This window comes from Lampetra planeri, chromosome 66, assembly GCF_965212315.1.
Source record: "Lampetra planeri chromosome 66, kcLamPlan1.2.h2, whole genome shotgun sequence".
Classification (NCBI taxonomy): Eukaryota; Metazoa; Chordata; class Hyperoartia; order Petromyzontiformes; family Petromyzontidae; genus Lampetra; species Lampetra planeri.
In genome coordinates, this window is record NC_136172.1 from 1,177,849 (window position 1) to 1,202,370 (window position 24,522).

The 24,522-nt window shown below is 45.0% G+C and overlaps 1 protein-coding gene and 1 long non-coding RNA gene across 2 annotated transcripts; both read right to left on the bottom strand.

Annotated features, from left to right (window-relative positions):
• Positions 1-1,550: 1,550 nt before the first annotated feature.
• LOC144737230 (uncharacterized) lies at positions 1,551-18,433 on the bottom strand. Its single transcript, XR_013588918.1, has 3 exons — positions 17,828-18,433; positions 2,183-2,509; positions 1,551-1,734 (listed from the first exon to the last, which is right to left on the bottom strand). It is a non-coding gene; the product is annotated as an uncharacterized LOC144737230 (long non-coding RNA).
• Positions 18,434-18,523: 90 nt separating this feature from the next.
• Positions 18,524-22,471, bottom strand: LOC144737251 (sialic acid-binding Ig-like lectin 12). The gene is made up of 5 exons (XM_078619972.1): positions 22,188-22,471; positions 20,826-20,891; positions 20,035-20,394; positions 19,227-19,595; positions 18,524-18,588 (listed from the first exon to the last, which is right to left on the bottom strand). The coding sequence occupies exons 1-5, from the start codon at positions 22,372-22,374 to the stop codon at positions 18,524-18,526; spliced, it is 1,047 nt and encodes a 348-aa protein (XP_078476098.1). The 5' UTR covers positions 22,375-22,471.
• Positions 22,472-24,522: the final 2,051 nt, after the last annotated feature.

Here is a 24,522-nt window from a genome sequence, read left to right on the forward strand (position 1 = left end):
TAACCTCAATGCACGTTTCTAATTTGGAGGGGAAAAACCGGAGCCTTAGAGAAAAAATCCACGCGACCACGGGGAGAGGGGAGAGACGCAAACTCCACCCAGCACTGTGCAGGACCGTGCGGTGTTAATTGAAACCGACTGTCTGAATACACCGACCCTTGAAGCGTGCTGTGCAAGCTGGCGCTATGTTCAGTGTAATTGTGTGTTGGATATAGCTACTGTAGAAGAGGGCTGTGAAGCGGGCATTGCTTCAGTTGTCGCTCATGCGACCTGTTCCCGGTTATGGGACTTGGAAGTGCTCTGGAGCGGCAGAGGTTACGGGACAATAAAACCAGCCCTGAGCTCAATCCCCTTTGTCGTGGTCTGGGTCGCTACATCAACATTGCACATTGCCGAGAAGTTGTCATTTGTAATTGTATCTGAATTTACCAGCTAATTTTGAGCAAAAGTTCAAATGTGAACGTGGTTACCCTGCTTTTCGCAACCTTTCGAGACCGTTTTGAACCAAGTGAACTGTAACCGGTTCAGTTGGTTTTCGGCTTTACCTGCACCAAACTGGAAAACCAATCGGTTCAATTCCCTGGCGCGTACAACCTGCTGCTAGAACCACCCTGTCAGGACCCAAGAGGCATCTCCAACTGTTCCCTGAACAAACCACAAACGCGAAGCAGCGGAAGGTGACAGACAGGCTGGAGTTGGGGAGAGGGGCGGCTGTCACCACACTCAGACACGATGGAGGCAGCTGCACCGTTACCTCGCCCGCCCCTCGCCACAGCAGCAGCAGACAAAGCCCTACGCCCGTCCAGGCGACCACCGGCGCCAGGAGGGAGAGGACGCACCAGCAGCCAGAGCCCGCGCCGCCTGCAGAAAGGAGCCCTCCTCGTTACCGTGGCTACAAGACGACCCCACACGAAGGCCACCCGCGAGCATTCGAGGCTCAAGGCGGACAGCGAGTGCGGTGGCGAAGCAGCAGCTCCCTGTGGCTGGCCAGGGGAGAGGGGCGCGTGCAGCGCGGTGCCTCTCCCGTGCAGCCGCAGCCCTCACGGCTGCACGTGGCTCTCCCCGTCACGGCCTGGGCGGCGTGGAGCCGGTGGCTTCCTGTGCCAGCCCCTCACCACGTGCCTCGCCACAAGTCACGTGCTTTTGCCGCCACGTGTTTTGTAAAGAGCTACAACATTATCAGTGTTGTGCTGCTCGGTTGGCCCGTGTCACAAGAATGGAATGAGCCCCCTTAGCCTGCTAGATTAATATTGTACACTTCACAATTTGGATATTTTACGATGAAATAAGAACGCGATAAAAACCTAAAATGTGCAAAACCCATATGATTTATGCAGTCATTTAAACTGAGAAATCTCTGTTAAACACGCCCTTCACTCATTCGCTGAGGTTAACCTTCACACTGCACAGACTTAAATTGAGCGAAGTCATTAATGAGGGCAATCCTGAGTGAGTAAATTCTGGAATGAGCACCTTGAATGTCAAATACGGCCTCGGTCTCGCCGACCTCGTTTGCCGCCACACACGTAACAATGTGTTCCTGTGATCGATTCATAACCACGGAGCTCCGAGTCAGGGTTCTATCCCCATGCTGGGTCTGGTTCCATTCTGATGCATCGCTCCCCACGGTTCTCCAGGTGATGGTGGCAGGAGGATTCGCCTTCACCTCACAGAGGATGCAGAGGTCACCCCCACACGTCTCGTCCTGAGACAGGTTCACCACCACCGGTGCATCTGCCAACAGAGGAGAATCCGACAGTCATTGTCTTGACAACTGGATGGGAGTGGAGAGGGAGCCTCTCATTACTCCATTGTGCAACCACACAGGGCTCAGTGAGTGGGGCTTGGTGACCTTACAGACGGAGTCATCTGTCAAGGCTCTATCTGACAGACTCACAGCATTTACTGTCTGCCCAGCAGGGTTGTTCTGTGCTGGCACTGAGGAGCTTTGCATCTCATGTCATCTGGCCCTGTGTGCAGACTAAAGACCACTGTTCAGTTTCTTTCACATGCAGCAGCGATGATCGCCTGTGTTATCTCACCTCAAGTAATTAAGTGGCTTACACTCACTGGAGGGCATCACACAAAGCCAGCAATTACTGTGCCACCCATAGCACGACACAGTGGCACAGTCTGTACACGAATATAAACACAAGGGCAACAACTACTGCTGGAGACTCACACTTGACGTCCAGGATGAATTCTTGGACCATCGTTGAGGCTAGGTCGCCTCCCGAGGCTTCACAGCGACATTTCCTTCCATCGTCCTCGGCTGATGAGGTGAAGCTGAGCCGGCTCGTCACGGTGAACGTCCCATCTGGAGATCGACTCCGGGAGGTTGAGTTTGTCCACTTGTTAAACTGAGTTTGTCCACTTGAGTTTGTCCACTTGACGACGTCGTCCAAGACCCAGCGGATGGCGACGGAGTCCATGGGGACCACGGCGTCCACGCTGCAGCCCAGGGTGGCCGGGACGGTGGCACGGAGCTCTGACTGGGCCCGTAGAAAGGCTGAACACCAGGGGCATGGGTTACTGACATGAGTTGACATGGGCAGGTAGAGTGATATTAACAGTCCAGAACATCATCCACAATGCACAGAGGCTGTGAATGAAAATACAATATCCCAAATATTACTAAAATATTGGAATTTAAATATATATGTGACTGTTATATTTGTAGTGACTGGGAATGTCACTGTGTGGTGCCGGGCTTGCGAGGCCACGGTGGATAATATGTTGTCATTATGAGCAATCCGGTTACTGGGCGTAGTACCAGCCCTAGCGGGGCTTGGGTGAGCGCTGGTTAGTGCGGAAGCACCATGTACAGTGTGCGGTGTGGGCTCCCGGTGAGGGAGCGAGAGGGAGTGTCAACCAGCCAGGGTTACGTTGGGGCATGATACGCTAGTTGGCCTGCCGACACATGACCGGATGATATTGAAGGGGAGCCACCGGTGGAGGGGGTCCGGTGGGTGGTCACGTGGTATAGAAGAGCTCTCGGGAGCCTTCGGGAAAGGGCCAGAGAGATCTAGAAGGTGGGCGGGGCGAGTGGCGGAGCCAGCCCCAGCCGGGGCCGATATAACAGGGCCCTGTGAGGGGCTCGAGGTTTTTGCCTGTTGGTGAGAGAAAATCCACGTCGGGTTGAAGAAGCCTCTAGCCACGTGGTCTGGGACCGAGATTGTGGTCTAGACCGGAAGAGCGGGACCATCGTAGTTCTGCCGTAGCGTGGCTAGAATGTAGTTCACCACCCGAGTGTAGGTTACATTATGTTATGTCGTTGTTAATAAAAAGTGTTGCTCCCAAGACAACGTCTGCGACTCAGTTGGACTCAATACATATTGTTACTGAAGTACAAAACTGGGTGAACACAACAACCGAACCTCACATCACCGCACACACAGGAACCAAACAGCATCAACAATGATCTTTCAGCAAAAACAGTAATCACACATCACACACAGTAATCACACACAGTAATCACACAACACACAGTAATCACACATCACACAAAGTAATCACACATCACACACAGTAATCACACAACACACAGTAATCACACAACACACACAGTAATCCCACAACACACACAGTAATCACACATCACACACAGTAATCACACATCAACACAGTAATCACACAACACACACAGTAATCACACATCACACACAGTAATCAGACATCACACACAATAATCACACATCACACACAGTAATCACACATCACACAGTAATCACACATCACACACAGTAATCACACATCACACACAGTAATCACACATCACACACAGTAATCACACAACACACAGTAATCACACATCACACACAGTAATCACAAACAGTAATCACACAACACACACAGTAATCACACAACACACACAGTAATCACACATCACACACAGTAATCACACATCACACACAGTAATCACACATCACACACAGTAATCACACATCACACACAGTAATCACAAACAGTAATCACACAACACACACAGTAATCACACATCACACACAGTAATCACACATCACACACAGTAATCACACATCACACACAGTAATCACACATCACACACAGTAATCACACAACACACACAGTAATCACGCAACACACACAGTAATCACACATCACACACAGTAATCACACATCACACACAGTAATCACACAACACACACAGTAATCACACAACACACACAGTAATCACACAACACACACAGTAATCACACATCACACACAGTAATCACACATCACACACAGTAATCACACATCACACACAGTAATCACGCAACACACACAGTAATCACGCAACACACAGTAATCACACATCACACACAGTAATCACACAACACACACAGTAATCACACAACACACACAGTAATCACACAACACACACAGTAATCACACAACACACACAGTAATCACACAACACACAGTAATCACACATCACACACAGTAATCGCACAACACACACAGTAATCAAACATCACACACAGTAATCAAACATCACACACAGTAATCACACATCACACACAAGAATCACACAACACACACAATAATCACACATCACACACAGTAATCACACAACATACACAGTAATCACACATCACACACATTAATCACACAACACACAGTAATCACACATCACACACAGTAATCACACAACACACACAGTAATTACACATCACACACAGTAATCACACAACACACACAGTAATCACACATCACACACAGTAATCACACAACACACGCAGTAATCACACAACACACACAGTAATCACACATCACACACAGTAATCACACATCACACGCAGTAAATCACACATCACACACAGTAATCACACATCACACACAGTAATCACACAACACACGCAGTAATCACACATCACACGCAGTAATCACACAACACACACAGTAATCACACAACACACCCAGTAATCACACATCACACACAGTAATCACACAACACACACATAAATCACACAACACACACATTAATCACACAACACACACAGTAATCACACATCACACACAGTAATCACACAGCACACACAGTAATCACACATCACACACAGTAATCACACATCACACACAGTAATCACACATCACACACAGTAATCACACAACACACACAGTAATCACACATCACACACAGTAATCACACATCACACACAGTAATCACACATCACACACAGTAATCACACATCACACACAGTAATCACACATCACACAGTAATCACACATCACACAGTAATCACACATCACACACAGTAATCACACAACATACACAGTAATCACACAACACACACAGTAATCACTCATCACACACAGTAATCACACAACACACACAGTAATCACACAACACACACAGTAATCACACAACACACACAGTAATCACACATCGCACACAGTAATCACACAACATACACAGTAATCACACAACACACACAGTAATCACACAACACACACAGTAATCACACATCACACACAGTAATCACACAACACAAACAGTAATCACACAACACACACAGTAATCACACAACACACACAGTAATCACACAACACACACAGTAATCACACAACACAAACAGTAATCACACAACACACACAGTAATCACACAACACACACAGTAATCACACAACACACACAGTAATCACACAACACAAACAGTAATCACACAACACACACAGTAATCACACATCACACACAGTAATCAGACATCACACACAATAATCACACATCACACACAGTAATCACACATCACACACAGTAATCACACATCACACACAGTAATCACACATCACACACAGTAATCACACAACACACACAGTAATCACGCAACACACACAGTAATCACACAATACACACAGTAATCACACATCACACACAGTAATCACACATCACACACAGTAATCACACATCACACACAGTAATCACACATCACACACAGTAATCACACAACACACAGTAATCACACATCACACACAGTAATCACAAACAGTAATCACACAACACACACAGTAATCACACAACACACACAGTAATCACACATCACACACAGTAATCACAAACAGTAATCACACAACACACACAGTAATCACACAACACACACAGTAATCACACATCACACACAGTAATCACACATCACACACAGTAATCACACATCACACACAGTAATCACGCAACACACACAGTAATCACGCAACACACACAGTAATCACACATCACACACAGTAATCACACATCACACACAGTAATCACACAACACACACAGTAATCACACAACACACACAGTAATCACACATCACACACAGTAATCACACATCACACACAGTAATCACGCAACACACACAGTAATCACACAACACACACAGTAATCACACATCACACACAGTAATCACACAACACACACAGTAATCACACATCACACACAGTAATCACACAACACACACAGTAATCACACAACACACACAGTAATCACACAACACACACAGTAATCACACAACACACACAGTAATCACACAACACACAGTAATCACACATCACACACAGTAATCGCACAACACACACAGTAATCACACAACACACACAGTAATCACACAACACACACAGTAATCACACAACACACACAGTAATCACACAACACACACAGTAATCACACAACACACACAGTAATCACACAACACACAGTAATCAAACATCACACACAGTAATCAAACATCACATACAGTAATCACACATCACACACAGTAATCACACAACACACGCAGTAATCACACAACACACACAGTAATCACACATCACACACAGTAATCACACATCACACGCAGTAAATCACACATCACACACAGTAATCACACAACACACACAGTAATCACACATCACACACAGTAATCACACAACACACGCAGTAATCACACATCACACGCAGTAATCACACAACACACACAGTAATCACACAACACACCCAGTAATCACACATCACACACAGTAATCACACAACACACACATAAATCACACAACACACACATTAATCACACAACACACACAGTAATCACACATCACACACAGTAATCACACAGCACACACAGTAATCACACATCACACACAGTAATCACACATCACACACAGTAATCACACATCACACACAGTAATCACACAACACACACAGTAATCACACATCACACACAGTAATCACACATCACACACAGTAATCACACATCACACACAGTAATCACACATCACACACAGTAATCACACATCACACAGTAATCACACATCACACAGTAATCACACATCACACACAGTAATCACACAACACACACAGTAATCACACATCGCACACAGTAATCACACAACATACACAGTAATCACACAACACACACAGTAATCACACAACACACACAGTAATCACTCATCACACACAGTAATCACACAACATACACAGTAATCACACAACACACACAGTAATCACACATCGCACACAGTAATCACACAACACACACAGTAATCACACAACACACACAGTAATCACACAACACACACAGTAATCACACATCACACACAGTAATCACACAACACAAACAGTAATCACACAACACACACAGTAATCACACAACACACACAGTAATCACACAACACACACAGTAATCACACAACACAAACAGTAATCACACAACACACACAGTAATCACACAACACACACAGTAATCACACAACACACACAGTAATCACACAACACAAACAGTAATCACACAACACACACAGTAATCACACATCACACACAGTAATCACACATCACACACAGTAATCACACATCACACACAGTAATCACACAACACATACAGTAATCACACATCACACTCAGTAAACACACATCACACACATTAATCACACAACACAAACAGTAATCACACAACACACACAGTAATCACACATCACACTCAGTAAACACACATCACACACAGTAATCACACAACACAAACAGTAATCACACAACACAAACAGTAATCACACATCACACACAGTAATCACACAACACAAACAGTAATCACACAACACACACAGTAATCACACATCACACTCAGTAATCACACAACACAAACAGTAATCACACAACACACACAATAATCACACATCACACACAGTAATCACACATCACACACAGTAATCACACAACACACAGTAATCACACATCACACACAGTAATCACACAACACACACAGTAATCACACATCACACTCAGTAAACACACATCACACACAGTAATCACACAACACACACAGTAATCACACAACACAAACAGTAATCACACATCACACACAGTAATCACACAACACACAGTAATCACACAACACACACAGTAATCACACAACACACAAGTAATCACACAACACACACGGTAATCACACAACACACACAGTAATCACACATCACACTCAGTAAACACACATCACACACAGTAATCAGACAACACACACAGTAATCACACAACACAAACAGTAATCACACATCACACACAGTAATCACACAACACACACAGTAATCACACAACACACACAGTAATCACACAACACACACAGTAGTCACACAGCACACACAGTAATCACACATCACACACAGTAATCACACAACACACACAGCAATCACACATCGCACACAGTAATTACGCATCACACACAGTAATCACACAACACACACAGTAATCACACAGCACACACAGTAATCACACAACACACACAGTAATTACCCTACATTGCTGGGGTCACAAAAAAGATCTCCAAAATCCTGATTAAACACAAGATCCAGGTCCGATTCAACACAGTACATAAAATCCGTGATCTGGTACCGTCTGTAAAAGATGTGGTTCCAGACATACAGTACCCTGGTGTCTACAAACTAAGTTGCCTCTGTGGTAGCAGTTACATTGGGGAAACCAAACGACATGTCTCGGACCGCATCCGTGAACATAAAGCAGACCTGAAACACGGTAGGACAAACACCTCAGCCGTGGCAGATCACTGTTACAACTCAGTGGGCTCACATGACATTGACTTCTCCAAGACAGAGGTTCTCTGCAAGCCATCTGGCTATCATGAGAGATTCGTACATGAGGCGATCCACATTTACAAACACAGAGACAATTTTAACCGAGAAGATGGATTCTGGCTTAGCAATCACTGGAAGGACGTAATACACCATTTTGATACACAGTAGGGTGGGTAGAATAATACATAGTGTTATATTAAAAATGTATAAGGTATAGGGTGGTTTATAGCAATACAGTATGTAATTTAATGTTGGTTTTGCCTATGGAAGTATATAGTACGGTATAGACGCGTGTGATGTAAGAGAATAAAGTTTAGATGGAAGCATATTATATAATTTTTTACAACGTAGAATTTTTCATGTATTACTTACTGTTAGTAACTCAGCTTATTGTAGAGTATAGTAAGTTTACTGATGATGCTATGTAGTTTATACTTTAGTTTGTCATGCAGTTTATACTGTAGTTTTTTACGTGGTTGTTTAGTAACTACAGCTACATACTATTAACATTCCTTTCCTTTGTTAATGCTCCCCCCCTTCCCCCCCCCCTTTGATGCTGCTAATCCTGCATAATGCACGGGCATAGTATTGATTTGGAACCCCCCCCGCCCACCTCCTACGCATTTTCCATATGCTGAATTCCTCTTGATATGCAAATTATTTTGTGTAGGCGCTCTTCTTCCCACCTCCCCCCCCCTCTAACCCAGCTTAAATATACGCTCCAAGCTTGGGGTGTTTCATTCTTCGCCTGAGGATGGCTGCTTGCGTTGTGGCCGAAACGTCGTGAGAATTGTTTTATTATGTTTTATTTTTATTATTTTATTACTTCCCTTCTACGTGACTTTACCGAAAGAACCAAGAAGATGAATCCCTGCAGTCACGAAAGCTTTAAATCGAAATTTAACCGCCTCTACGGGGAGGGTTTCCACATAACTTTGAGATCCTTCAACAAGCTCCGGGACAAGAAGGCTCAGCTAATCGAGTCTCTCACCTTTCTGAAGAGATGCCGCGACTCTAAGGTAATACCGAACGCATTTACACTAACATCTGCTGCTGTAACTTCTTCTAATGCGAAACGAATTCTGTCTAGAACTAGCTTAGCTCTTATCTCAGAGAAAATCAGACTTACGCGCACCGAACTAGATCAGTTAGACAAGACACTCTACAAATCACACTTATCCTTGAGTGCAACAATGTCCACATCGGATTGGGAACATGTGGAAAAAATGACTGCCTCTTCAGCTGCCGCTATGTCGACTAAATGTAAGGACAACTTGATTTCCAAATTCAACCGCCTCTCAAACAAGAAACCGGACCCACACATTGAAAAGCTAGATGTTAACAAAGTCGTAATTAATCGCAGTAACAGTCCTATTTCTGAAGGTTTGAAATCCGTTTTAGCTAAAGGACTAAACTTTGCAGTCACACCTAGACACATACCAGTTAATGATATAATTGCTCGAGTAGATGTAGCTCTCAAGGGCTTGAGTCACATCGCTGCAGACGTAGCAAGATCGGAAATCTCTGTAACCCTCAAAAACGCTAAGATGCCAGCTAGCAACATCAGCAAAGATGAGCGTTTTGAATTAGCTCAATTAAAAAAGAGGGATGACATTGTCATCCTCTCAGCCGACAAAGGCAATGCCACTGTCATCATGGACAAAATAGAATACAACAACAAAATTCAAGAACTACTCACCGATGGCAGCTATACAAAAATAAAAAGAGACCCCACCAACAGCCTCGTCTCCAAAACCAACAACATCATTTCTGCTTCAACCGCATTAATTGATCAGACCAAACAGTTCTCGTTGAAACCTTCTGCAGCCAGGCCACCAAGATTGTACGGCTTGCCAAAGATACATAAAGAAGATACACCTCTTCGTCCCATTGTCTCTACTATCAACTCCCCCACTTACAAACTGGCTCGTTTTTTGTCCGAAATCCTACGGCCTTTCACTGGAAAAACCACCTCTGCAGTACTAAACTCTACTGACCTGGTATCAACAATCAAGGGGATTGCCCTGTCCCCAGACGACCTGCTTGTCAGTTTTGATGTGGTTTCCTTGTTCACCAAGGTGCCTGTGCCTGACACCATCGCAATCATTGAAGACTTGATTCATCAAGGACTGAATGCTGGGGTACCCCCCCTGGTGAGACACTGCTTAACCAATACATACTTCACCTGGAATGGAACCTTCTACAAGCAAATTGAGGGCACCCCAATGGGCTCCCCCTTATCTCCGGTTGTAGCCAACATCTTCATGGAGAAATTTGAGACGGACGCCATCCAGACTGCCACTCTACGCCCGACCTTATGGAAGAGGTACGTAGACGACACTTTTGTCATCTGGCCACATGGCCGGCCTGCTCTAGACCAATTTCTCGACCATATCAATTCCATACACCCAGCCATCAGATTCACCATGGAAGTCGAAAATGATGGCAAGCTACCCTTTTTGGATGTCCTAATCAAAAGGAGACCTGATGGTTCAATGAGCCACTCTGTCTACAGGAAAGCCACCCACACGGATGCTTATCTAAAACCGGATTCCCACCACCATCCATCCCAGAAGAATTCCCTCATCAAGACTCTATATCATAGAGCCCAATGCATCTCCGACCATGAACACATTTCCAGTGAACTCAAACACGTACGCCAAGCTCTTAAGGCTAATGGTTACTCCGACTACACAATCCGCAAAGCCATCACTCCAACCACCAAGAAGGATCCTGTTGAGGAGCCTTTCAAGACCATCACCTTACCCTACATTGCTGGGGTCACAAAAAAGATCTCCAAAATCCTGATTAAACACAAGATCCAGGTCCGATTCAACACAGTACATAAAATCCGTGATCTGGTACCGTCTGTAAAAGATGTGGTTCCAGACATACAGTACCCTGGTGTCTACAAACTAAGTTGCCTCTGTGGTAGCAGTTACATTGGGGAAACCAAACGACATGTCTCGGACCGCATCCGTGAACATAAAGCTGACCTGAAACACGGTAGGACAAACACCTCAGCCGTGGCAGATCACTGTTACAACTCAGTGGGCTCACATGACATTGACTTCTCCAAGACAGAGGTTCTCTGCAAGCCATCTGGCTATCATGAGAGATTCGTACATGAGGCGATCCACATTTACAAACACAGAGACAATTTTAACCGAGAAGATGGATTCTGGCTTAGCAATCACTGGAAGGACGTAATACACCATTTTGATACACATTAGGGTGGGTAGAATAATACATAGTGTTATATTAAAAATGTATAAGGTATAGGGTGGTTTATAGCAATACAGTATGTAATTTAATGTTGGTTTTGCCTATGGAAGTATATAGTACGGTATAGACGCGTGTGATGTAAGAGAATAAAGTTTAGATGGAAGCATATTATATAATTTTTTACAACGTAGAATTTTTCATGTATTACTTACTGTTAGTAACTCAGCTTATTGTAGAGTATAGTAAGTTTACTGATGATGCTATGTAGTTTATACTTTAGTTTGTCATGCAGTTTATACTGTAGTTTTTTACGTGGTTGTTTAGTAACTACAGCTACATACTATTAACATTCCTTTCCTTTGTTAATGCTCCCCCCCTTCCCCCCCCCCCTTTGATGCTGCTAATCCTGCATAATGCACGGGCATAGTATTGATTTGGAACCCCCCCCGCCCACCTCCTACGCATTTTCCATATGCTGAATTCCTCTTGATATGCAAATTATTTTGTGTAGACGCTCTTCTTCCCACCTCCCCCCCCTCTAACCCAGCTTAAATATACGCTCCAAGCTTGGGGTGTTTCATTCTTCGCCTGAGGATGGCTGCTTGCGTTGTGGCCGAAACGTCGTGAGAATTGTTTTATTATGTTTTATTTTTATTATTTTATTACTTCCCTTCTACGTGACTTTACCGAAAGAACCAAGAAGATGAATCCCTGCAGTCACGAAAGCTTTAAATCGAAATTTAATCACACATTGATCACAGTAATCACACAGCACAAACAGTAATCACACAACACACACAGTAATCACACAACACACACAGTAATCACACATCACACACAGTAATCACACAACACACACAGTAATCACACATCACACATCACACACAGTAATCACACAACACACACAGTAATCACACATCACACACAGTAATCACACAACACACACAGTAATCACACATCACACACAGTAATCACACATCACACACAGTAATCACACAACACACAACACTAATCACACAACACACACAGTAATCACACAACACACACAGTAATCACACATCACACACAGTAATCACACAGCACACACAGTAATCACACAACACACACAGCAATCACACAACACACACAGTAATCACACAACACACACAGTAATCACACATCACACACAGTAATCACACAACACACACAGTAATCACACATCACACACAGTAATCACACAACACACACAGTAATCACACATCACACACAGTAATCACACAACACACACAGTAATCACACATCACACACAGTAATCACACATCACACACAGTAATCACACAACACACAACAGTAATCACACAACACACACAGTAATCACACATCACACACAGTAATCACACATCACACACAGTAATCACACAACACACACAGTAATCACACATCGCACACAGTAATCACACAACACACACAGTAATCACACAACACACACAGTAATCACACATCACACACAGTAATCACACAACACACACAGTAATCACACAACACACACAGTAATCACACAACACACACAGTAATCACACAACACACACAGTAATCACACAACACAAACAGTAATCACACAACACACACAGTAATCACACAACACACACAGTAATCACACAACACACACAGTAATCACACAACACACACAGTAATCACACAACACAAACAGTAATCACACAACACACACAGTAATCACACATCACACACAGTAATCACACATCACACACAGTAATCACACAACACAAACAGTAATCACACAACACACACAATAATCACACATCACACACAGTAATCACACATCACACACAGTAATCACACAACACACAGTAATCACACATCACACACAGTAATCACACAACACACACAGTAATCACACATCACACTCAGTAAACACACATCACACACAGTAATCACACAACACACACAGTAATCACACAACACAAACAGTAATCACACATCACACACAGTAATCACACAACACACACAGTAATCACACAACACACAAGTAATCACACAACACACACGGTAATCACACAACACACACAGTAATCACACATCACACTCAGTAAACACACATCACACACAGTAATCACACAACACACACAGTAATCACACAACACAAACACAGTAATCACACAACACACACAGTAATCACACAACACACAGTAATCACACATCACACAGTAATCACACATCACACACAGTAATCACACAACACACAGTAATCACACAACACACACACAGTAATCACACAACACACACAGTAATCACACAACACACACAGTAGTCACACAGCACACACAGTAATCACACATCACACACAGTAATCACACAACACACACAGCAATCACACATCGCACACAGTAATTACGCATCACACACAGTAATCACACAACACACACAGTAATCACACAGCACACACAGTAATCACACAACACACACAGTAATCACACATTGATCACAGTAATCACACAGCACACACAGTAATCACACAACACACACAGTAATCACACAACACACACAGTAATCACACATCACACACAGTAATCACACAACACACACAGTAATCACACATCACACACAGTAATCACACAACACACACAGTAATCACACATCACACACAGTAATCACACATCACACACAGTAATCACACAACACACAACAGTAATCACACAACACACACAGTAATCACACAACACTCACAATAATCACACAGCACACACAGTAATCACACAACACACACAGCAATCACACAACACACACAGTAATCACACAACACACACAGTAATCACACATCACACACAGTAATCACACAACACACACAGTAATCACACATCACACATCACACACAGTAATCACACAACACACACAGTAATCACACATCACACACAGTAATCACACAACACACACAGTAATCACACATCACACACAGTAATCACACATCACACGCAGTAATCACACAACACACAACAGTAATCACACAACACACACAATAACCACACATCACACACAGTAATCACACAGCACACACAGTAATCACACAACACACACAGCAATCACACAACACACACAGTAATCACACAACACACACAGTAATCACACAACACACACAGTAATCACACATCACACACAGTAATGACACATCACACAGTAATCACACAACACACACAGTAATCACACAACACACACAGTAATCACACATCACACACAGTAATCACACATCACACACAGTAATCACACAACACACACAGTAATCACACATCACACACAGTAATGACACATCACACAGTAATCACACAACACACACAGTAATCACACATCACACAGTAATCACACAACACACACAGTAATCACACAACACACACAGTAATCACACATCACACACAGTAATCACACAACACACACAGTAATCACACATCACACACAGTAATCACACAACACACACAGTAAGCACACAACACACACAGTAATCACACATTACACACAGTAATCACACATCACACACAGTAATCACACAACACACACAGTAATCACACATCACACACAGTAATCACACAACACACACAGTAATCACACATCACACACAGTAATCACACAACACACACAGTAAGCACACAACACACACAGTAATCACACATCACACACAGTAATCACACATCACACACAGTAATCACACATCACACACAGTAATCACACATCACACACAGAAATCACACAACACACACAGTAATCACACATCACACACAGTAATCACACAACACACACAGTAAGCACACAACACACACAGTAATCACACATCACACACAGTAATCATACATCACACACAGTAATGACACATCACACACAGTAATCCCACATCACACACAGTAATCACACATCACACACAGTAATCATACATCACACACAGTAATGACACATCACACACAGTAATGACACATCACACACAGTAATCACACATCACACACAGTAATCACACATCACACACAGTAATCACACACACACAGTAATCATACATCACACACAGTAATCACACATCACACACAGTAATGACACATCACACACAGTAATGACACATCACACACAGTAATGACACATCACACACAGTAATCACACATCACACACAGTAATGACACATCACACACAGTAATGACACATCACACACAGTAATGACACAACACACACAGTAATCACACATCACACACAGTAATCACACAACACACACAGTAATCACACATCACACACAGTAATCACACATCACACACAGTAATCACACATCACACACAGTAATCACACATCACACACAGTAATCACACATCACACACAGTAATGACACATCACACACAGTAATCACACAACACACACAGTAATCACACATCACACACAGTAATCACACAACACACACAGTAATGACACATCACACACAGTAATCACACATCACACACAGTAATCACACATCACACACAGTAATCACACATCACACACAGTAATCACACATCACACACAGTAATCACACATCACACACAGTAATCACACAACACACACAGTAATCACACAACACACACAGTAATCACACAACACACACAGTAATCACACATCACACACAGTAATCACACATCACACACAGTAATCACACAACACACACAGTAATCACACATCACACACAGTAATCACACAACACACACAGTAATCACACATCACACACAGTAATCACACAACACACACAGTAATCACACATCACACACAGTAATCACACATCACACACAGTAATGACACATCACACACAGTAATGACACATCACACACAGTAATCACACAACACACACAGTAATCACACAACACACACAGTAATCACACAACACACACAGTAATCACACATCACACACAGTAATCACACAACACACACAGTAATCACACATCACACACAGTAATCACACATCACACACAGTAATGACACATCACACACAGTAATCACACATCACACACAGTAATCACACAACACACACAGTAATCATACATCACACACAGTAATCATACATCACACACAGTAATCACACATCACACACAGTAATCACACATCACACACAGTAATCACACATCACACACAGTAATCACACAACACACAGTAATCACACATCACACACAGTAATCACACAACACACACAGTAATCATACATCACACACAGTAATCACACAACACACACAGTAATCACACATCACACACAGTAATCACACATCACACACAGTAATCACACATCACACACAGTACACACCACACACAGTAATCACTCAACACACACAGTAATCACACAACACACACAGTAACCACTCGGTGCTCTGCACCAGGGCGCCTCTCCTCGGCTTCCTCTGAGCAGTGGCCTCACCGCTCAGTTCTGCACGAATTCCATGAATCACAGGGAACCTTCAACTCAACTCTAGCTCAGGGTAATTGGATACCCCCTGTGTGTTAGTTGGTGACAGAGTTCGTAGTTTGTGGACAGAGTAACTTTAATGTCACGTGTCACTATGCTGGGGAGTGATCACTTACAGAAAACCTGCAGCTCCGTCCATGAATCTTCGCTGTTTGTTGTTGAGCTCCACGCATCACATTCGTACCAGCCCACGTCTTTTACAGCCACAGCTTCCAAGGTCAGATGCCTGCTGCTCTCGGACAACCTCCCATACTGACCGTCTGATCTGTACTTCCACCACTGAAAGTTGACTGCTTGCTGGGAGCTCGTGGTTCTGCAGTACAGAGTGGCTGGTGTCCCCACTTTCTCGATCAGTCTCTTGATTCCCTTAGTCTCGGGAGTGAATGACCTGTTAAAGACTGAAACAAAATTTTTTTACAAGAACCATGTATATTGAACTTCCTTTGCACCATACGTAGCCAACCGTGCTAATCGGAGGTACGGAATCTTGGTTATGATACCCCATTATAATTACAATGATGGTTATGATGAAGTATAAATGTATCACAAGTCGCAGCTCTATATGATGCATGCTCACACTGGACTCACAGGGACGGGCCAGTAATAATACTATCCTCTGTTTAGCTAGGAAAGCCTCCCTGAGTCACAAGACTTTTATAATTGGACCCTCACATTGAGATATTTGGCCAACTCCACGAATGATATTTTGGCAAGTGAGAGGAAATCGTGCGTCAAACACTCATAGCTCCGCACAGATAGACTAGCAGTGCTGCCATCTCCTGGCCTGCTGGCAGCCAGTGTGCACAGAGCGCTCAGCACTGGGGGCCCACGGCCCCGCGTGTCGGTAGGGCCAGTCCTGTGAGCTCAGCCTCGCGCTCTGCCCAGACGCAGCAGCACATCCACGAACCCTGAGCTCGTGCTGGTTACGGGGTCTGGTCTGGCAGGGCGGTGGGGATCGACGGTGACTGGAGGCAGGGCTCAGCACGCGGCTGTGTTCAGCCCCACGTGGTCTGCATCACGTGGGGCGTGGTGGGCGGGGCTGCAGGCGGTCACGTGGAAGAGGCCCTTTTGGGTGCACTTTGTAAATGTTCACTCATCTCAGTGTTTCCAGATGAGAGGGTTTACCTCTGTACCTTGACGTCTCATTGGGGTTAATGAGTGTAAAGAGGGTTTGTAAAGAACAATGTATACCCGCCATCTGCTTTTAAAACACAGGGTTCAATACAAGTTCACTTTCACCCACAATTTGGTGATTAACCTTTCAATTCCGTGGGCTTAGACATTCTGACCCAGTCTCCTGGAGGTGAGAGAGGAGGCGAGGGGCAGGGTACAGACTGTGGAGCTCACACAACGCGAACTTTCCTAGTGGCAGAACAATGTTCAGCTGCGGGCGGATCTCGCATCGCCCACATTCGCCTCTAGACATAAACACGAGTTTTCATTTGTTTACCATTTACAGGATAATGCCTCTTAAGTTGTTTAGTGTTAGAAAAAGAGTCATGAAAGGTTCCTTACCTGTTATTGCGATGCCTGCACCGCCACTGAACTTAGTTCCATCGATGATAGCGCGGAAGAAATATCTCCTCGAGTCTCCCATCCTCACGTCTCTGATCTCCAGTGAGCAGCTCCCCGAGCTCAGATTCCCCACCATCGCCACTCTCCCCCTGTACCCCTCTATGGGGCTGGTGTTGCTCACTGAGCTGTAGACGATGTTCTCTGTCTTTGTCTCGTCAAAGGCATCGTTAATGAGCCAGAAGCCCCGCACGCTGTGGTCACTGCGACTCCACGAGAAGCAGAAGGCGCAGGGCAGCAGCGCGCGGTCTCCCTCCCGCACCCACACCGAGTGTCCGTAGCTCACCAAGGCAGCAGTCGACCCAGCACCGCCTGTGAGAGACGCACACAGTGACCGTACACATGGCGGTGAACTTCTCCTGTACCGCGTCTGCCCCTGCAGGACCCAGTGGCCGTGGATTCCGGCATCAGCGACCACAGTCGCATTCAGGAAACTACGTGGGGCACTTGGAGATGTCGCGCCAGTGAAGCGCCTAAGAGATCCCACTGATTATTCCTTCCCCTGAATATCAGAATCAGATTCACTATTTAGAGTGGAGGAATCCGATGAGCTATGAAGCTATTTTAGACAAGTGTCAATTAGGGGCAGGTCACCAACTTACAATGGCAAACAATGTAAAATGATAGGAATATGAAATAGACAAAACGGTAAGCAAGTCACGAAATGTAAATAAATACAAATGCAAAAAGTATTTAAACAAGAGAGCTCATGTGAGCTTAATATTATTTTATCCTGCAGCTGTAGTCGTACATTTCACACGAAGCTGAACTCCTGGTGTCCCAGTGTACGCATCGGTCTTCAACTCAAATTTGAAGTAGTAGGTGGTGGCATCTGAGACTGCGACATTCTTGATCTTGAGAGCGCAGCTACCGCTGCTGAGAACTCCGCTCAAGGAGGTCCGCCCTCTGTAGCTCACAGCCACCTCTGTTGGCGTGGAGCTGTAGACGATGTTATCTGCTGTGGCTTTTTTGCCATCTCTCATCCACTTGACTCGTACAACGGGTCCTTGTCCTGAGGAGAACCAGAAAGTGCAGGGGAGTTCCACCTCTGCTCCCTCTGTTGCAGTCACCAACTGCCCATAGTTTACTCCCCAAGCATCGCCTGCAGCCTCTGAGAGCACAAGACACAAGGCGCACACGAGACATGAAGTCGCATCAAAGTGATGTGTGTTGAACATCTGTCGCGTAGTAAGTAGGCAACTGTGCTAATAGGAGGTGCGTGATCACGTGCACACAGACAGAGTCCTCGTGACAAGTGGAGACACGTCCCACGTGCACACGAGTAGCGGTGGAATGCCTCCGAGCGAGTGAGAGATGCCCCCATGAGGTGGCTCCGTATTGAGAGAAGAGCACTGGGGCTTAGGGGACACCCAGGACAACTCATGCACTGGAGGGAGAGGAGTCTGCCACTTCATGGTGAGAGCGGAGATGGGGAACAGATGGAGAGAAAGAGGAGTAGAGGGAGATATGTGAGAAGATGTGAAGAGAGGTATCTGGAGAGATGGGGGAGTGTGTGAGCAAAAGAGATTAGTGAGGAGTCACCGTTCAGATGGAGGCTTCCACTGAGAAGACACAGGAGGAGGCTGGTCTGGAACACTCCCATCATGCCTGCAACACAGACAGGCTCACTACACAGATAGGCACACTACACAGACAGGCACACTACATAGACTGCCTCACTACAGAGACAGGCTCACTACACAGACAGGCTCACTACATAGACTGGCTCACTACATAGACTGGCTCACTACATAGACAGGCTCACTACACAGACAGGCTCACTACACAGACTGGCACACTACACAGACAGGCTCACTACACAGACAGGCTCACTACACAGACAGGCTCACTACACAGACTGGCACACTACATAGAAAGGCTCACTACACAGACAGGCTCACTACACAGACAGGCTCACTACAGAGACTGGCTCACTACAGAGACAGGTTCACTACATAGACTGGCTCACTACATAGACTGGCTTACTACATAGACAGGCTCACTACACAGACAGGCTCACTACACAGACAGACTCACTACACTGAGAATCTCCCTGTTGTATATATGCCTTTTCCAAAAACATATATTCAGAGTGCTATTACCTATTTTTTTACGTAAAAAATATGCAGTGACACATACCTGTGAACTCCTCCCTCGAGACAACAAAAGGCCTTAATGACTGCGGAAAGTACTAAAACTGTAATAACGACACTTAGGGGCAATTGAGAGCATCTGTGTCCACAGGTCATTAGATGACTGCTTGAGGAAGGGGAGAGAAGCCGGGCATTGATGTGACTTGGGAAATTACTTCCATAAATTAGAACAGACAGACACACACACGTACACCGGACACACGGTCACAATCAAAGGGACAGTTGTTCCGTCGTGAGAGGAAACCGACCAATCACAAGCCGAGGAGCGAAATCAAAGGCATTCCGGTCCTTTGTGAGAAGACGAGACTGAGGCGAAACATTTAGGATATAACAAAGAAGCCGAACCACCCAAATTAGTCTTGCAACGGCAAGCTCCGGAGTATGGTCACTGTGATACTGGGTCTGTCAGAGCAATGACAGACTGAGTATCGCTGGAAATTGTATTCTACATGCATCCTTATGTGTTGAGTTGCTTGCAGAGTCAAGGACTGCGATAAATTGTATTGCACTAAGCTATCAGAGTTGGGAGAAGCTAAGAGGTGAGCGAATACATTTTCATATAATACTGCGATTAGCCAAGAGTTGCGAGAAACTAAGAGGTGTTCGACTACATGTTATGAGGTGTGGAGAGTGAGGAGCAGACGACGAGCAGCTCGCAGCAGGAGCCCTCCTGGACAATGGGGGGAGGCACCAAGGGTGGTCGCGCAAAGCAGCTGCTACTCACAGGACCGACCAGCAGCTAACGACTCACCACGAGCGCGCCGACTCGGAAGCCCCGAGCCCACTCCAGCAAAGGTCGAGCTCAAGGATCGACAGTGCCTGGTGCCAAGGGGGTGACGCGCTGCAGCCCAGCGGACGAGCTGCGAGCGCTCTCTGGCGACGGGACCATCGCGCACATCGACGCAGACGAAGCCGGACCCATCATCACCCATTATCATCCTGCAGCCGGCACGGGCACCGCCGCCATCGTGAGCAGCGTGCCGCCCACTCAGGGGCCGTCCATAAATGACGTCACGCGATTTTTGACGATTTTTGACCCGCCCTCCCCCCGTCGTCACAAAAAGTCAGACCCCCCCCCTCAAATATGACGTCGCAAAGCTCTGCCCCCCCCTCACAAAAAATTAATATGCTTCAAATCGCTTTAAACTAGTATACTTGTAGTGCGTATTTAATGTGGCGCTGCACTCTGATGTTGTAGGAGAAAACATTTATTAAAAAGTCAATTTAATTAAGTAGAACGTGTTGTCTGTATTTATTTAAAGTAGCGCATTTTGATGTGACGTCACATTTCTCAACCCCCCCCCCCTCGTCACACATCGTCACAAATGTCTGACCCTCCCCTAGGTGCGGGACGTTATTTATGGACGGCCCCTCAGCAACCACCCCAGTGGTGGAGAGAGACTGACGGCGCAGCCGAGAGCGCCGTGTGTTCGTCTCGCACAGACGCCGACCCAGCGCCCCTGCTGGGGACCTGAGGTATTGTCGCTACACGGAACTGCACCGCGGAAGCCACTGACTCGTCAGAGCCGCAGTTAGCAGGAAGAGGAGGTGGCAGAGGTCGCAAACGGGGTTTGATTCCTTACCCGTACCCGGCCGCACCAGGGTCGCAAACGGGTACCCTACCCGATACCCGGCTACCCGTACCCGGCCGGGTATCGGGTAGGGTACGGGTACCCGATTGCGACCTCTGGGATGAAGCCATGTTGCAGGCGTGGGTAGGTTGATTCTAGGAACTTGAATTGTGAGAAGAGACAAGACGTTGGGAAATGAGTGACAAACCGTGACTCACCAGTGACTCACGGTCTACCCGTACCCGTACCCGGCCGCATCAGGGTCGCAAACGGCTACCCGTACCCGGCCGGGTACGGGTAGCCGGGTATCGGGTAGGGTACGGGTATCGGGTACCCGGTTGCGACCTCTGGTAGGTGGACAACTCAAACCATACTGCCCGCTATAATTATTGGACAACGTTGTGACTGTCCTCCTACACACACACACAACGCACATATCGGCACGAATTAGATTGTTACAAAAAGTTTTTTTGTCTTTTGAAAAGGATTGCCATCCCAAGGTGTTCTGTCCCTTGAGTTGCATGAATAGGTCGTTTAGAAGTATTTTAGCCATTCCTTTTCTTTAATTGCATAATCTTAACAATTAATTCATTGATGTCCCATTAGCCAATTGATAAGTATCTGTTAACCAAACCTACACACTCACAAGTACACTATTGTTTTGGGACATTTCTTTAATTGCAGAATCTTACCAATGAATTCATTGATGCCTACTTTTGTCATTGGGAATGTTTCTTTAGCGCGGTTCCATATGAATATTGTAATTTTAAGGACCTTATCCTATTGTCGTGTATTGTCGTGCCACTCTGAGGAGTTAGCCGATTGTTCTGTTGCTCAGTTTTAACAACGTAACCATTGAGGGTTAATTGTACGGCTCGATGAGTAGGACAGCTACAGAAGTACTGTGGTGGCAATTCCGATCATAAGTGTGTTCGCATATTAGAGAGTTTTTAGATATTAAAGTTGCTTAACACAGAAGAGTCTGAGTGGTTTCTTCCTAAGTTAATGCATAATAATCTTCATGCATAATAAGAACTGTATCCTGCGGCGAGATCTGAATCCTGAGACCGGACATAATTACACTAAAACATATAATCAGTAAAAGTTAAAGCGATAATTATTGTAGTACCACGATTGGTAATGCACCCCGAGACAACGAAGCCGAGCCAATAATAAGAATAATAATACACGTAACTACACACACACCTATTGATTATAATACAAACTATTAATCGAGTCTAATTTGCATATTTGCATACATTTCATGATTTTATAAATTTGAATAATTTCATATTTTATCATTCATCTTTTTTTTTCAAAATACAATATATACAACATCACTACACACACATGCTCACTACACTGACTGGCTCACTACACAGGTATGCTCACAACAAATACTGGCTCACTACACAGGCATGCTCACGACACAAAAAGGCTCACTACACAGAAAGGCTCGCTCACGACTAAGGAATGCTGACCCCAGAGACATGCTCACAAGATAGACATACTCAA

What these genes read in the sequence shown, in the direction of transcription:
- LOC144737251 (XM_078619972.1), bottom strand. Translation starts at nt 22,374, where the DNA reads ATGATAATGGGTGATGATGGGTCCGGCTTCGTCTGCGTCGATGTGCGC. An exon ending in TCCGAGTCGGCGCGCTCGTG is followed by an intron (nt 20,892 to 22,187) that starts GTGAGTCGTTAG and finishes TCTGTGTTGCAG; the next exon opens with GCATGATGGGAGTGTTCCAG. An exon ending in TGGAAGCCTCCATCTGAACG is followed by an intron (nt 20,395 to 20,825) that starts GTGACTCCTCAC and finishes TTGTGCTCTCAG; the next exon opens with AGGCTGCAGGCGATGCTTGG.